The following is a 13,190-nucleotide window of genomic DNA, read 5'->3' as shown; positions in this document are numbered from 1 at the left end:
TATTGTACTGAATTATTAATACTGTATAGTTGTGCAAACATGACAGAACTGCCAACATTTTTTAATTTGTGATGTTATTTACACAACTTAAGGGTTTTATTACATGATTTTTTTTTAACATTTCATTAATTTTTGAAATAATAGTGAAAACGTATTGATTACATTAATTAAAGATGAATACTCAAATTGATTTGTATATTTCCGTTAGTCTTCCCAAGTCCTTATGAATTACTAACGGATGTTGTTTCTTTGTTTGCTGCTGTGCTGCGGTTCTTAGCCACAAATACTTGCTGAATGTGAACTCAAAACCTAAAGAGTTGGGAATAGTCATTATTTCTTGTGCTTGTGTTTTCAATGAGTGCACCACTGTGTGTGTGGTGTGTGTGTTTTGGGGTTTGCATGCAGCGAAAAAGCTCATATCTGCATCTGATTAGCAGTTGCATCACAACGCCGACGTGGAGACTCAGTGGCAGAAAAGCAAATGCAAATGCCATTTGCAAACCACTGCGAAACCGCTTGAGTTTTTGCCGCATCTGCACAAGGTATTTACATGCCAACAGTGACGTGAAGCCCCACCTGCATTCACAAGTGTAGTTTTGACAACAATTAAAAAAAACAAAAAAACAAAAAACACTCAATTGGGTTGAGATCGGATGATTTTGAGCAAGGTGACTATTTTCAGTGGTTGGAAAGTACTTAGAAAACGTGATATAATTGCGAATATAACATCAGCCTTTTCACTTCAGGAGCTGCTTGGTTGTGATTTGCTGCCTTCACTTTAACCTCTTGATGATGAAAAAAAAAACAAAAAACATACTCAATTGGGTTTAGATCAGATGCTATTTATTGTAGAGTTGAAAGTGTTTGGACAATGAAATAAAACTGGAGCCTTTACTTCAAATGCTGCTTGTTTGGTGGTCTTGCTTCCTTAAATTTGACCTTCTTTTGCAGATGTAGAGGGGCTCCATGAAAAAGTCGTCAAAGGCAGATTTCAAAAACAATTCAAGATTTTTGAAGGCAAATGCAGGAGCTTTTAAACTCAATTCCTGGAATATTTTTCCATGGCAGAGTTAGAAAGTAATTCAAGACTTGTTGAAAGCAGAGAAAGAAAATATTCTTCAAAAGACAGAGAGCAGCTCAACACTTATTTGAAAGCCAAAAAAAAATAATCTTCAATGACAACGTCAGTTGCTTGATTTAAACCCAGCAATGTAGAGCAAAAAAAGAACAGTGAACAAATAGCAAATGAAAGACAATAAGGTTCACTTCGTTTGTCAACAATAAATGGCTGTTATTCCTAAAATGATAAATGCAAACAATGTCAGAAATTTAAAGGGATACTTTGCTGATTTAGTCATTTTTGGCAGTCAAACATGAATATTTTGCCTATAATAAATTTGATATTTTCATTATTTTTCATGCACAATTAGTACCTTTAAAAACAAATTTTGCAAATTGCTGTCTACTGAAAATGACATCACAACGGCTCATCAAACCTAGAAAACAAGTGAGCTGTGATTGGTTACCTGAGCGCAGTGCATTAAGAATTGATGGCGCATGTCTTGGAATGCAACGGTGCATGTTGAGAGAATCAATTGGATCTTACATGGATGCCACCTGCCTGTCTGTAAACATGTAAAGGTCGGCATAGCTCTTAAAACACACGCACGTCAGCCTTTCTCCTTTCTGCCACTTCCTGTGTGCACCCACAACACACATACAGACAAAGCACAGAGTGGAAGTTATCCATCACTTTTTTCCCCCCTCCCCAAGGGGGCCCGTCCCCTCATTACATGTGTCAAAAATGTTTCTCTCACAAACTTTTTAAATGGTCCTCCCGTCCTCGACACAAGACTTTCACACATTTCCTGTGTTGACGCAAGGTCAAGTTTGAGGGTCAGCCCACCTTCCGTTTCCCCGGAGAAATACGTACGCCTCAAAATGGACGGTCGGCTATATAATGTAAGTATTTCATATCTACACAGCTCAGCAAGTATGAAATAGATTTAAATGACTTGTAAATCACACAGTAATGTCATCTTCACTTTCACTCCTATTAACAATTTAGTCTTCAAAGAACGTGTGTTTTTGATTTGTGGGAGGAAAATGGAGCACCCGCAGAAAATCCACATCCACACAGGAAGAACGTGCAAATGCCACAAAGGAAGGCCGAAGCTGAGTTTCCAACCCAGAACCTCACAACTGTAAGTCAGACTTGCCTCTAACCACTATGCTCTCCAACACACCCTCAGAATTCTGTTGAGGCAAAATTCTCCCAATGGCTTTGGAAAAAGCTTTCATGTGTGCTTACAAAACTTATGTACATTGGCAGACATATGACAAACATTTTCCTTTATCTTCATTTTTATTACAAACCAAAGTGGCATTTTAAATGGGACAATTATGTTTTACCAGTATTAGTGTCGTTATTTTCCATTTGAATAAGGATATATAAAGAAAAAAAAAATATCCTCTTGATTTGTCGTGCACAAAAAAAATAAATAAATATGTGACCCAGAGGACTACATCAGCAAATCATTATGTAAAATGAAAATAAAAGAATTCACCTCACAGTGGTGTGTGCTGCCCTCTAAAGGCAGTTGGAGGGAGTGCAGTGAGGCTGTTACAAACAACTGTAGGGCAAAATAACGATTTAGTATCCATCCATTTTATTGACCCCTTACTCCTCACTAGGGTCGCGAGGGGTGATGGAGCCTATCCCAGCTGGCCTTGGGCAGTGGGCGGGGTACACGTTGAACTGGTTGCCAGCCAATTGCAGGGCACACAGAGACGAACAACCATCAACACTCACAAATACACCTAGGGACAATTCGGAGTGCACTTAATTAACCTGCCATGCATGTCTTTGGAACGTGGGAGGAGACCGGAGTACCCGGAGAAGACCCACGCAGGCACGGGGAGAACATGCAAATTCCACCCAGGAAGGCCGGAGGCCAATTTTCTGGCAACTACGGTAATAACCGAATCATAATCAGTTGACGTTTCTGCATTTCTTGCACTGACAATCTGAAATAATGTTTTGAATCAATTTACTCCAAGTTCTATACAACTTCTGACTCTCTACTTTTAGTTCATTCTGATGAATAAGAGCATTCTGCTCACTGCAACAAATCTAAGTGCCATGAGCTTTGAGTTTGAGTAACACTAAGGAGGCACATTAACTTTTTTTCCAAGTATGCTTTATTAACAACATTAACAACACAACATCTCAACTTCTAACATGAACACAACACCAACTTCTAAGATTAACTTCTTACTCTTCTTCCGCTTTTTGCACCCTCAACTTGTAATCTGCCAACATCTTCTGAAGGTCCTTCACGGCCTTCTCATTCTCCTCAAGCTCCTTGGCGTGGCAGTGCTGCCCGTGGCTGATGAGGTCCTGCAGGCAATTCTGTGGCACAGCAGCAACACAAGACGGCACTTCAGACTCTCATGGCCGCTTCCTCTGTGTGCGGAAAGGATCAAGCGTGGACAAGAATGCGAGAGGAACCCGATTACCTCTGTAGCGGAGAGGTGGTCTGCTGCTCTGGTGAACACGCTCGTGAGGTTGCTGGCGACCATTCGTCGCTTCTCATTGGTCTCCAGCAGCACCAGGTGGTACCTCAATGACACAAATGTTCAGTTAAAGGGGAGATTATGGAAAATTGACTTTTTCATATATTGTATACAAATACAGTAGTTGGGTCTGTGGAGTGTCTCCCCACACATTATGTGTAAAATTAAGACGCATAGTTTTCTGTTTGGTCAATCAACTGAGCCACGACTGGTCATTACCTACTTCCTTAGCACAGGTGATGTCATCTTCAGTCGACAGCAAGTGGAAAAAAAAAACAACGTTTTTAAACGTTTTAATTGTACATGAAAATTAATGAGGTTATCAAATTAATTCTGGACAAAATATTAACTTTTCACTGCTGAAAGTGGCTGAATGACTCAAGTATCCCTCTAAAAACTACAACTCTCCTCTCATAACATTAACTTGCTTACTGTTAAAAAAAAATCATTTTTCCAGAACATTTTTAATTTTGTCCTCAAAATTAAGCAATTGTCAATTCCTATGACATTTAGTAACCTTTATTTGCCGTTAGGATTATAATTTTTTTTTTTTTTGAGAACTCCTGAATTCAACAATACACATGCTGATAGATAATATTAAAACGTTAGTAACCAAAAATTATTGGTACACCTTGCACAATCCAACAAGAGCGCTTAAAAATTCCACCTTCAGAAAGATTAGTATCGGCATTTTCCAGCGTACGAGCTACTCACTGTTGCTGCAGTGCATTCCGCTGCTGCACAGCTTCCTCGTAACCGCAGTTGACCTTCTCCTCCAGAAGATTGCGATTGCCCTCCACCATTTCCACCTCCTTTGCCCACTCATTTTCCTCTCGCTCCGCCTCCTGCACATGCACGCAGCAAATGGATCAGAGGCCTTTACGGTATTACTGCCATCTCGGCTCCAGGTGGCAGGTGTAATTCATACCTTCCGGCTGGTCTCCCAGCGCTCATCCACCTTGCGGATTTGTTCCCTCAACTTTTTCAGGTCGTTTTCCTTTTCGAGGATGTTGGAGTTCAACTAAAGTAAGAACGAAGCAGTTATCACCTCAATTTTCACCCTCAAAACATGTATTGTAGTAGTTGCAGTTTCAATGATAAAAGAACATTTCTGTGTTAACATTTGTTAAATAAAGTTTAGCTGATGTCTTCAACAATCAAGTTGCCTTGATTCCTCCTTTATGAATTACATGACTTTAATTCCTGATGAGCTACACATACTGTACAATAGGGGTGTGAATTGCCTAGTACCTGACGATTCGATTCGTATCACGATTCGATACCGATTAATCCCGATACGAATGCCACGATTCGATACCGATTAATCCCGATACGAATTTATAAGTCGATTGTTGCGATTTTTTTTCATTCATATTTAGAAAATACTAATCAGTAAGCTTGTAGAGTGTAAGATTTATATGAAAATGTATTATTTAACTGAAATTTCAGTCTTATAGAGGTTGTAATCTGTTTCATGTTTGAACAGCATTAAAATAAAAATATTAAGGCTTAATGTGCCGTTCATATAACATTCTTCCATGCTCAAGGTGTGAATCCTAAAAAAAAAATAAAAAAAAAAATAAAAAAATAAAAAAAATAAAAATAAAAATCGATTCTGCCGATTATTGATTCGATTCGAGAATCGCGCGATGTAGTATCGCCGAATCGATTTTTTTTTTAACACCCCTACTGTACAATCAACATACCGATACAGAATCGGCTGAAAATCATGTGACCGGTTCGAGGGGAGATCACAAGTGTACCCCGACAAAAAGCATGATACAGTTTTCGTCACCTGTTCACAAGACTCCTCGAGGCTGAACTTGCTGTTGGACAGTCGACTACGCTCCTCTTCTACATCGTTGATCAGCTTTCTCAAAAGATTCTACAATGCGACACATAAAGTGGTTCAGAGCACAGAATAAGGAATGAAACAGAATCGTCATTATAATAGGAAGCCATTGTAAATAAAAACACCAGGACACGCTTAGGACCGCCCCCTCATTTGAATAACATTTCATGACAGATTTCAAGAACAAGAACAAGAACTTAAGGGCTATAGAAATAAACTTGACTTAATGAACCAGGAAGCAAATCTTCTCTCAACACGGAAATTGCAGAGGCTTGCTAAAACAACCTAAAGGCGCACATTGACGCTTCTGCTCTCAATCCTGATTTTGTGGTTCAGACTAGAGCAAAAGTAAAATAGGCCAAAGTATCACATGGGAGCAAATCCATTGAGTACCTGTGTCTGTGACTTGAGGTGGACGTTCCCAGGTCCGCATTCAAAAGGCCTGAGTTCAAAGTCATGGCCACCGGCGTTCTCCGCAGACGCCGGTATCAGCTTCAGCTGGCGGGCCAACTTGTGGTACTCGTTCAGCTTCATCTCAGCCTGGAATGTTTATGGGAAAAGACAGTGATGTCATACCTCTGACAAATAAAGCAACCTGCCTAGCTATCGTCTAAAATAAACAGAGATGGCAACAGTTAGGAACCTTAATACCCAATGGCCATCATCATTAATGGGAATACCTTTTCTTTGGCTTTGGCCAGCGCAATCTGTTCGTTCCACTTGTGCTGCTCAGCTTGCTCCAGAGACTTGCTATGACTGGCGATGGCCTGCTGAAGCTCCCGCTTCTCCTGGTTGATCCTCTGTACGTCGGCAGGTGTGTACTTTTGGTTTTGCAGGACCTTTAGCAGCTCGGCCTGCTCGAGTTTCAGAGACTCCTGAGTGCTGCCTGCAGAAAAGAACAAAATGAAGAGGTCAATTAAATGGTCATTTATTCACTCATTGATAAACGTCAAATTCACTAACACCAGCGCTAATAGCTGCACTTATTGAGTGATGCAAACAATGTCTTTAGAAAGCTGGTGTAAACTTGACGAAGTTGACGTGATCTGTGGAAGCCTGATCATGGCAGCAGCGATTGTAGCATGCACTGTACGTTCCACAGCTACATATCGGCTGTGGCATTTATTATTATTTAAAAAATGTTTTTGTATACCTGTAAATAGAAAGTCAAACCCAGCATTCTAAAGGTTTGGCACCCACACACATTTATTTATGAATTTTATTTTCAATTTTTTTTTTTTTCTGACAGTTTTTCATGGAAAACTTATGTTGAATGTCTAACAGTGTTATTTTTTTATTTTAAGAACTCTTTGGAAAAAGAAATGTTTGACTGAAACTAATACTGCTTGTTTACCAGCGTGGTTGAGCTCATCGTCCAGCTCCAAGCATTCTTTCTCTCGTTGCGCTTGGAAGGCATCCAGATTGACGTGATAGTCACGCAGCTTCTGGAGGTCCGACTGCAGCCTCATATGCTCCGTTCTCTTGACTTTGAGACGGTCCTGTCAGGTAAGAGGTGTTTGCTGGTCAATGGCAAATGAGCTTACTGTCACCATTGCTCCCGATCATACACGCAGTCACAAAACGTTTTATTTCTGTGCAATAAGGACCTTATGGTTTTCTTTCTCCAGTCGTTCAACCTCTTCTAAAAGCATCTTGTGCTTCTGCTCCATGGCAACCACAGCCCCTTCATCATAATTGTACATCTTCTCTGTGAAAGCACACACAAACAAGCAAATGCACAGACAACATCCCACCACACAAAACACACAAACAGAAGACACACCAACAATCAGTAAAAAGACAACGTTATTACATCATTTTTCTCAAAGATGCATATAATCCAACTGCTTGAAATAGAGCTTACTCAATTCAGAGATGAAGGCCTCGTCATCAGCTTCATAGGTGTCCTCGCCCTGCATGAACTTTTTGTATGTGGTTGCTGTGTAGTCCATGAAAAGCTGCAGACGGAACAACATTTTTGGATGAAATAAGTACAACTGCACATGTAGATGTTAGCACCTCCATCCATGGGATCCATGGCTTAGTTTGTACATATACAGCTCTTGTAGAGTCCAGGGAACAGCATGACCAAGTCATGGTCAACATGTCTGACACAGGGAATATATGTACCTGCTTAAGATAATGTTGGCAGCATGTAAAAAGGCCATCACAAAGAAATTTCTCAATCCGGGATCTCAGACACTAGATGAATTGCTCAAAAATCATGGGCACAATATGATATGGAGCTATTACCGCACAGATTAAGGTCAGGGAAACCAAAAAAAAAAAAAAAAAAAAAGACTTGTGCCACGGAAAATGGACGAAATGGACATTGGTCTCGGAGAAGCAACGAGGGAAGGACTATTGTGGTTGAATAATTGCGAAAATTCCAGCGTTCCTGCTGCCAAGTCATCAAACTCAAACTATTTAAATTAAGAATATCTAAACAGGTCATTTTAACATAACTATTTGACAGCATGCCATTTGCTGGTGTGCAATTCTTGCATCCACTTAACCCGTGTTTCTGCTTGAATTTCCTTGCAGGATATCAGAATCACAAACAGGGATTGGCTGGCAACCAGTGAGGGGTGCACACAGCTTTGCCCCCCAAATCACAACCCTAATGAAGACGTGCGCTATCAAAAACGGCTGGTTGGATGAACTGTCTAGTCAATGTAAAACAAAGTACCTTGTTGTACTCTACACTGTCCTCAATGCTGTCGCTGTCTTCACAGAAGTCCCTGAAGAGCAGATCCTGCTGGCTCAGGTTTGCGTGGATCTAGTGACACAACAGAGCAGAAATGTCATCTCAAATTCCAATTACAGTACCCAAGCAATATTTTTTTTTTAATGCAATAAGGATGCCGTTCACCTTGACATTGTCAATTAACCACATAAGGGCACCCAATGCCTGAGGCCACGTGTGGGGAGCACCCACGGAATACATGGAGCACTTGGACAGAACAAACGGATATCTGCATCATAAACAGAGAGACAGCGAAAGAGAGGATACATTTAGCAAAGTTTTGGCCATGTACTACCATGAAATTCATAAAACAAAATCACAGAGAGGAACAGCTTAGGCAAAGGCAAATAGGATACTTTAGTAACCTGAGTGACTTGAGGAGAGCTGGAACCTCCTCCTCCACTTTGGAGTTTGGCATTTCAAAAGTGGGGTCCATTTGACAATAGATGAACTCAAAGATCTTGACAAACTCCTTGGTGGACGGTGACTGGAGGCTCTTCGGTGCCACGTTGTAGCCACGCTCGGTCAGGAACTAAATTAAAAAGCAAACAGATTAAAGATACCATGCCACACTTTTTTTTTTTTAATAATCTTTTATCAGGTTTGGAAGATAGTTTAAGTTGGAAACGCACAGGATGCCCTTGTTCAAGCTTGTCTAGTTGGTCAAACATGCCTGGCAGGTGAGATGGCTGGATTTCTCATTAATATTCCATATGTAAATACATTTTGCTCTGATTGGATCATTGCTCTCCTTAAACTGATTATGGAAAACATTTCCCCCTGATTGATTGGTTGCTACATGAGCTCCAGAATTTGTGGCGGTCAAACATTCATCACGTTTGGAGTTCCACTAAACTAGAAGATGGTGGTTACAAAACATTTCCCAGGAGCCTTCAATCTTTCTGTGACATTTTGTCACGCATGTGCAACTGCAAACTATCGAGCACACATATGTCCTCATTAGGACATGAATTTTATTCTCATTCATGGAGGCAGAAAAATGTGTATTTTGATCATTCTGAAGGTTGTACAATTAGGAAGTTGATTAAAATACTGGGAAAGATATGCCTGCCTACAATTGGGAAGCAAATCCGTGTATGTGGTGCATACAGGCGACACCTCGTCTCACCCAAACATACCTCATGCAGTTGTCTGATGCACTGCTGAACGTAAGCTTTGTCATGCAGCGGCCGTGGATCTTTGATTTTCTCGGCTCCTCCAAAGCCATAAACGGAGCTGCTACGTGGCATGCTGGCTCCACTGGCACTGCGCTCAACAACAACAAAAACATATACAATATGTACTACACAATACACAAATTGATGTATAACAAATTCTGAAATCAGAAGCCAGTTAAAAAAAAATAAAAATGCGTTCAAATATTACTCTATTTTAAAAGGGATACTGTTATTATTTGTTGTTTTTTTTTTTTGCAATGCATCGTTATTAAAAGTGAAGACAATTTGCTAATTGATGTTTCAGCAAGAAACATATGAAGTAGACGACATGCACACCATAAATCCCTTCGCGGGCCACATAATGTAATGTGGCAGGCCAGACACCTGCGGTTTATAGCATTTCCATTGTTCACATACCCTCGACCAAAGAAGCTTGTCTGCCGCTCAGATGCCTGCGACAGTGGTTTGGATGTGCTGAGCTTTCTCATTGAAGGTGTTTCACTGTCAATAAAAACAAAGCTGTTGAATTGTGATTTACATTTGTTTTATGAACACTAAGTTCCCCAAATTAACTCGCAACAAAACATGACAAACAAAATCATTGTAGACCATCAATAATATTGATGGTAGCGGAGACCAACAATTTAAATGTGGGGGGGACAAAACAATAAAACTAGGGTTTATACGGTTTAATGGTAAATCATGATAAAATTTTGTATTACTGTTTCAAATAGTCCATGGCAGTCAAATAGAGGATAAAGTCATTTCTCCCATCTTTCAAAACCAGATAAAGACACAAACCATAGTAGAAGATGATAACAGAGGTTGAGACTCAAACACTAAAGATGTCAGAGGTGCTGCAGTTTAATGACGAGTTTAATTTTTATCATGGTAAAATTTCAACCATTAAAAATGTTAAGTTATTATGGATCATGTTTATACTTATGTTTTGAAGAGAGCACACGTTTTCACATTATTTTTTTGTAATTGTTTTTGTGGAAGTTGATACATAATGCTGGTGGGGAAAAAAATTAAAAATATTCAGACCATTTTAAGGCCAATTTGTGAAGCCTTACAAGTATGCATTTTTTAAGACAAAAAGAAAAAGAACCAACCTGCGGGGAGTTGTGTACACGGTGCTCATCCTGCTGGAGTCTTGCACCCGCATGGGCCGCTCAGACTGCCTGCCTGCGACTCTGCTCTTTCTTCCTCTGTTTCCAAAAGTCACAAATACAAATAAAAGAACATGTTGAATATGTAGAATTCATTTGCGCCAAAAATGTATATGTTTTTTTTTTTTTTTTTTTTTTAATGTTTCAGGTGTCCCAAAGATGTATTTATATGTTTTTTTTTTATACTAGAGCATACAGAAGGCTTTGATGCAGCCTCTGAACTGTAGAGAACGAGTGAAGAAATGGTAGCAATTACAAAAACGGCCAGCAGGTTTTAGCAGAGTATACGAGATCAAGCAGGGCCATGTGTGAAAACAAGCTGATCTCTCCAGTTCTAAATAGATTTGTGAATAATGATGAAACTTAGCAATATTCTAATGCTAATTGCTGCAAAAGAGAAACACCTTTTTTTTCCCTTATAAAAGTAGAGACTCTACTCTTATGGTAAGTTTTTATAGCAACAGAACACAATATTCTGTGGGCCTTGCAAAATCAGTCAACTCCCAGTAAAACAGCCGGGAGCTAAATTTTTAAGTGAATTTACACTTATTCGCAACATAGAATTTAAGGGGGCACAAGTTTGAACCATGCTTTACTCCATTTGACGTCTTCTCAAGATACAGTTTACATTTTTTCAACCGCCGGATGATGACGTCACAGTGTCCGCTAAACTATTTGAAATCAAGGGGGGGGAGGGCCTCATCCTGATTTGGCCAATCAGAGCCGTTCACGGCAAAATCACGCTAACGGAAGAGCTGCTGAACACGGCAAGATAACCACTGCGTACGAATTCGTGGATATTTTGCCGTGAGTGTCAACTCGCCATTTTTGTGCTATTTTGCAGTGAATCGCGCGAGAAATACGGGCGCAAAATTTGCGCAAACCAACATGTACTAGCTCGAGCCATACTAAAGGTCGTTCACTTCGGAATCTCGATGCGTCTTTTTTTTTTTTCTTTCCTTTTTCTTGACAACAGTATCTGTCCCACTAAGGAGTTACAGTACTTTTGTCACCGCTGCCTATCAGTTAACACTATCTTAATTACAACCAAAGCTATCACGTACAAGTAAGCCATTAGTTGCGACTTCTCTTGGATTAGCATTATCGAAGACGGTTAAGACACAAAAACAAACAAAAAAATATTAGCCGTCACTCAAATGGGTAGTACAATGTATTAAAGTAGGAATTAAAGTTAAGCATGATACATACCGCTCCATTTCGCTTCTCCTTTACCAAGTGAACGAAACACTGCAAACGGGAGGCGGATAAAGGAAAACATAAAAACCGCCAAACATTGAAAAATGGCAGCGCAGTGACGTCAGTGCTCTACGGCTAGTCGACTGGGTCTTAAATAGTGATGGTCCTAATTAGGGACGTAAAAAAAATGCAGTGCAATGCAAATTATTCGCGTTTTTTTCTTTTATTGTTAATTTAACCCTGGAGAACCCACGGGGTCAAATTTGGCCCCTATGAATTCTGCTACTCAATTATCAAAGAACTTTTTTTTCAAATTTAACTTCAAAAGTCCAGAGTGCCACTTCTGACCCCTGCATGGGGCCATCTAGTGGATGAATATTGCACTTACACGAGCCAGAGTGGTGGTGACAAGATGGCTGGCAACATTGCAGTTTTGTTGAGCTGGAAATCAATCCAAACAAAACCATCTTCTCAGCAAACCATCAGATGATAAAATTGTTTTTTTTTGTTTATCTATTTCATATCATGTTACATAATGTCTAGGAGTATGTTATATATATATATATATATATATATATATATATATATATATATATATATATATATATATATATTGATAAATTAGCAACTCTGAGCTAGGTCAAAAAACAATGGGTCAAAAATGACACTTTGGGTATATGGGGTAAAAAATGTCAGCCACATTGGTTCTGGTGACTTTGTCACAGAGAATGGTGACACTCTTGTATTTGGCTAAAGACTTGAAATTAATTCATTTGTGTAATATATTGTACTAACTTAAAGGTACAGGGATTATTATTAGTCCGAAAACCTATATCTTTTCAGGGAGGATGGCAAGTTGCTCTTTAGGACAGAGAAAGCAACAGAGAAAGTACACTGTAAGAGAAGTATTGGAACAACTTGAAGCTGATGATAGTGACTTTGGCGCAGAAGTGGACAGCGATAGTGATTCTGATGAATCGTTTCAACCGCATGAAAGTGAGGGTGGTCATTCTTCTGCCCAAGACAATGACTCGCCCAATGACTTGTCCAGTGATGAAGATTTGCAATTTACAGAGACTGCAAGCCCACAGTTAGACTCTTAATTGTGCCACAAAAACTTACAGATGGTGAAAGAAAGTCTTTGAGTTACCTAATGTGAGTTTTCAAGGACAACAAGTTGAGTCATACCAGGATGCCACAACAGACACGCCACTGGTTTACTTTCGCCGCTTTGTTTCCCTTGATATGTTGGAAAATATTGTAGAATATACCAGTCAGCACAGTGTTCAAAAACATGGGAAATGTGTAAACACTTCAGTAAAGGAGATAGAATAAGTTCTTGGAATGTACCTCAGGATGGGATTAGTTCAAATGTCTGGAGTACGTCAGTACTGGGAAAGTGAAATTCGTTATGGGCCTGTGGCAGACATAATGAGTCGCAACCGATTCAACCAGCTACTCTCTGTCAT

General features: G+C 39.7%; 1 protein-coding gene and 1 long non-coding RNA gene across 2 annotated transcripts; one reads left to right on the top strand and one right to left on the bottom strand.

Annotated features, from left to right (window-relative positions):
• The first annotated feature begins 1,530 nt into the window (after positions 1-1,530).
• Positions 1,531-2,206, top strand: LOC144018410 (uncharacterized). Its single transcript, XR_013283432.1, has 3 exons — positions 1,531-1,641; positions 1,884-1,962; positions 2,069-2,206. It is a non-coding gene; the product is annotated as an uncharacterized LOC144018410 (long non-coding RNA).
• A 972-nt stretch (positions 2,207-3,178) lies between these two features.
• On the bottom strand, positions 3,179-11,865 carry LOC144019708 (kinetochore protein NDC80 homolog). Its single transcript, XM_077522940.1, has 17 exons — positions 11,734-11,865; positions 10,468-10,563; positions 9,770-9,853; positions 9,314-9,440; positions 8,540-8,706; positions 8,301-8,403; positions 8,118-8,207; positions 7,293-7,386; positions 7,036-7,136; positions 6,783-6,927; positions 6,109-6,314; positions 5,822-5,968; positions 5,372-5,461; positions 4,505-4,597; positions 4,291-4,421; positions 3,520-3,622; positions 3,179-3,412 (listed from the first exon to the last, which is right to left on the bottom strand). Exons 1-17 carry the CDS (start codon positions 11,739-11,741, stop codon positions 3,275-3,277), a joined length of 1,923 nt encoding a protein of 640 aa, XP_077379066.1. The 5' UTR covers positions 11,742-11,865; the 3' UTR covers positions 3,179-3,274.
• Between the last annotated feature and the right edge of the window lie 1,325 nt (positions 11,866-13,190).

The sequence above is a fragment of the Festucalex cinctus genome, chromosome 5 (genome assembly GCF_051991245.1).
Source record: "Festucalex cinctus isolate MCC-2025b chromosome 5, RoL_Fcin_1.0, whole genome shotgun sequence".
In the NCBI taxonomy this organism is placed as follows: domain Eukaryota; kingdom Metazoa; phylum Chordata; class Actinopteri; order Syngnathiformes; family Syngnathidae; genus Festucalex; species Festucalex cinctus.
Note: the sequence above shows the minus strand (reverse complement) of the source record. Positions and strands in the feature narration are given on the sequence as shown.

Excerpts from the sequence above, each read along its gene's own strand:
- LOC144019708 (XM_077522940.1), bottom strand. Across the intron at positions 8,208-8,300 it reads GGTTAATTGACAATGTCAAG|ATCCACGCAAACCTGAGCCA; the intron begins GTGAACGGCATC and ends TTGTGTCACTAG. Across the intron at positions 7,387-8,117 it reads ACAGTGTAGAGTACAACAAG|CTTTTCATGGACTACACAGC; the intron begins GTACTTTGTTTT and ends TTCCGTCTGCAG.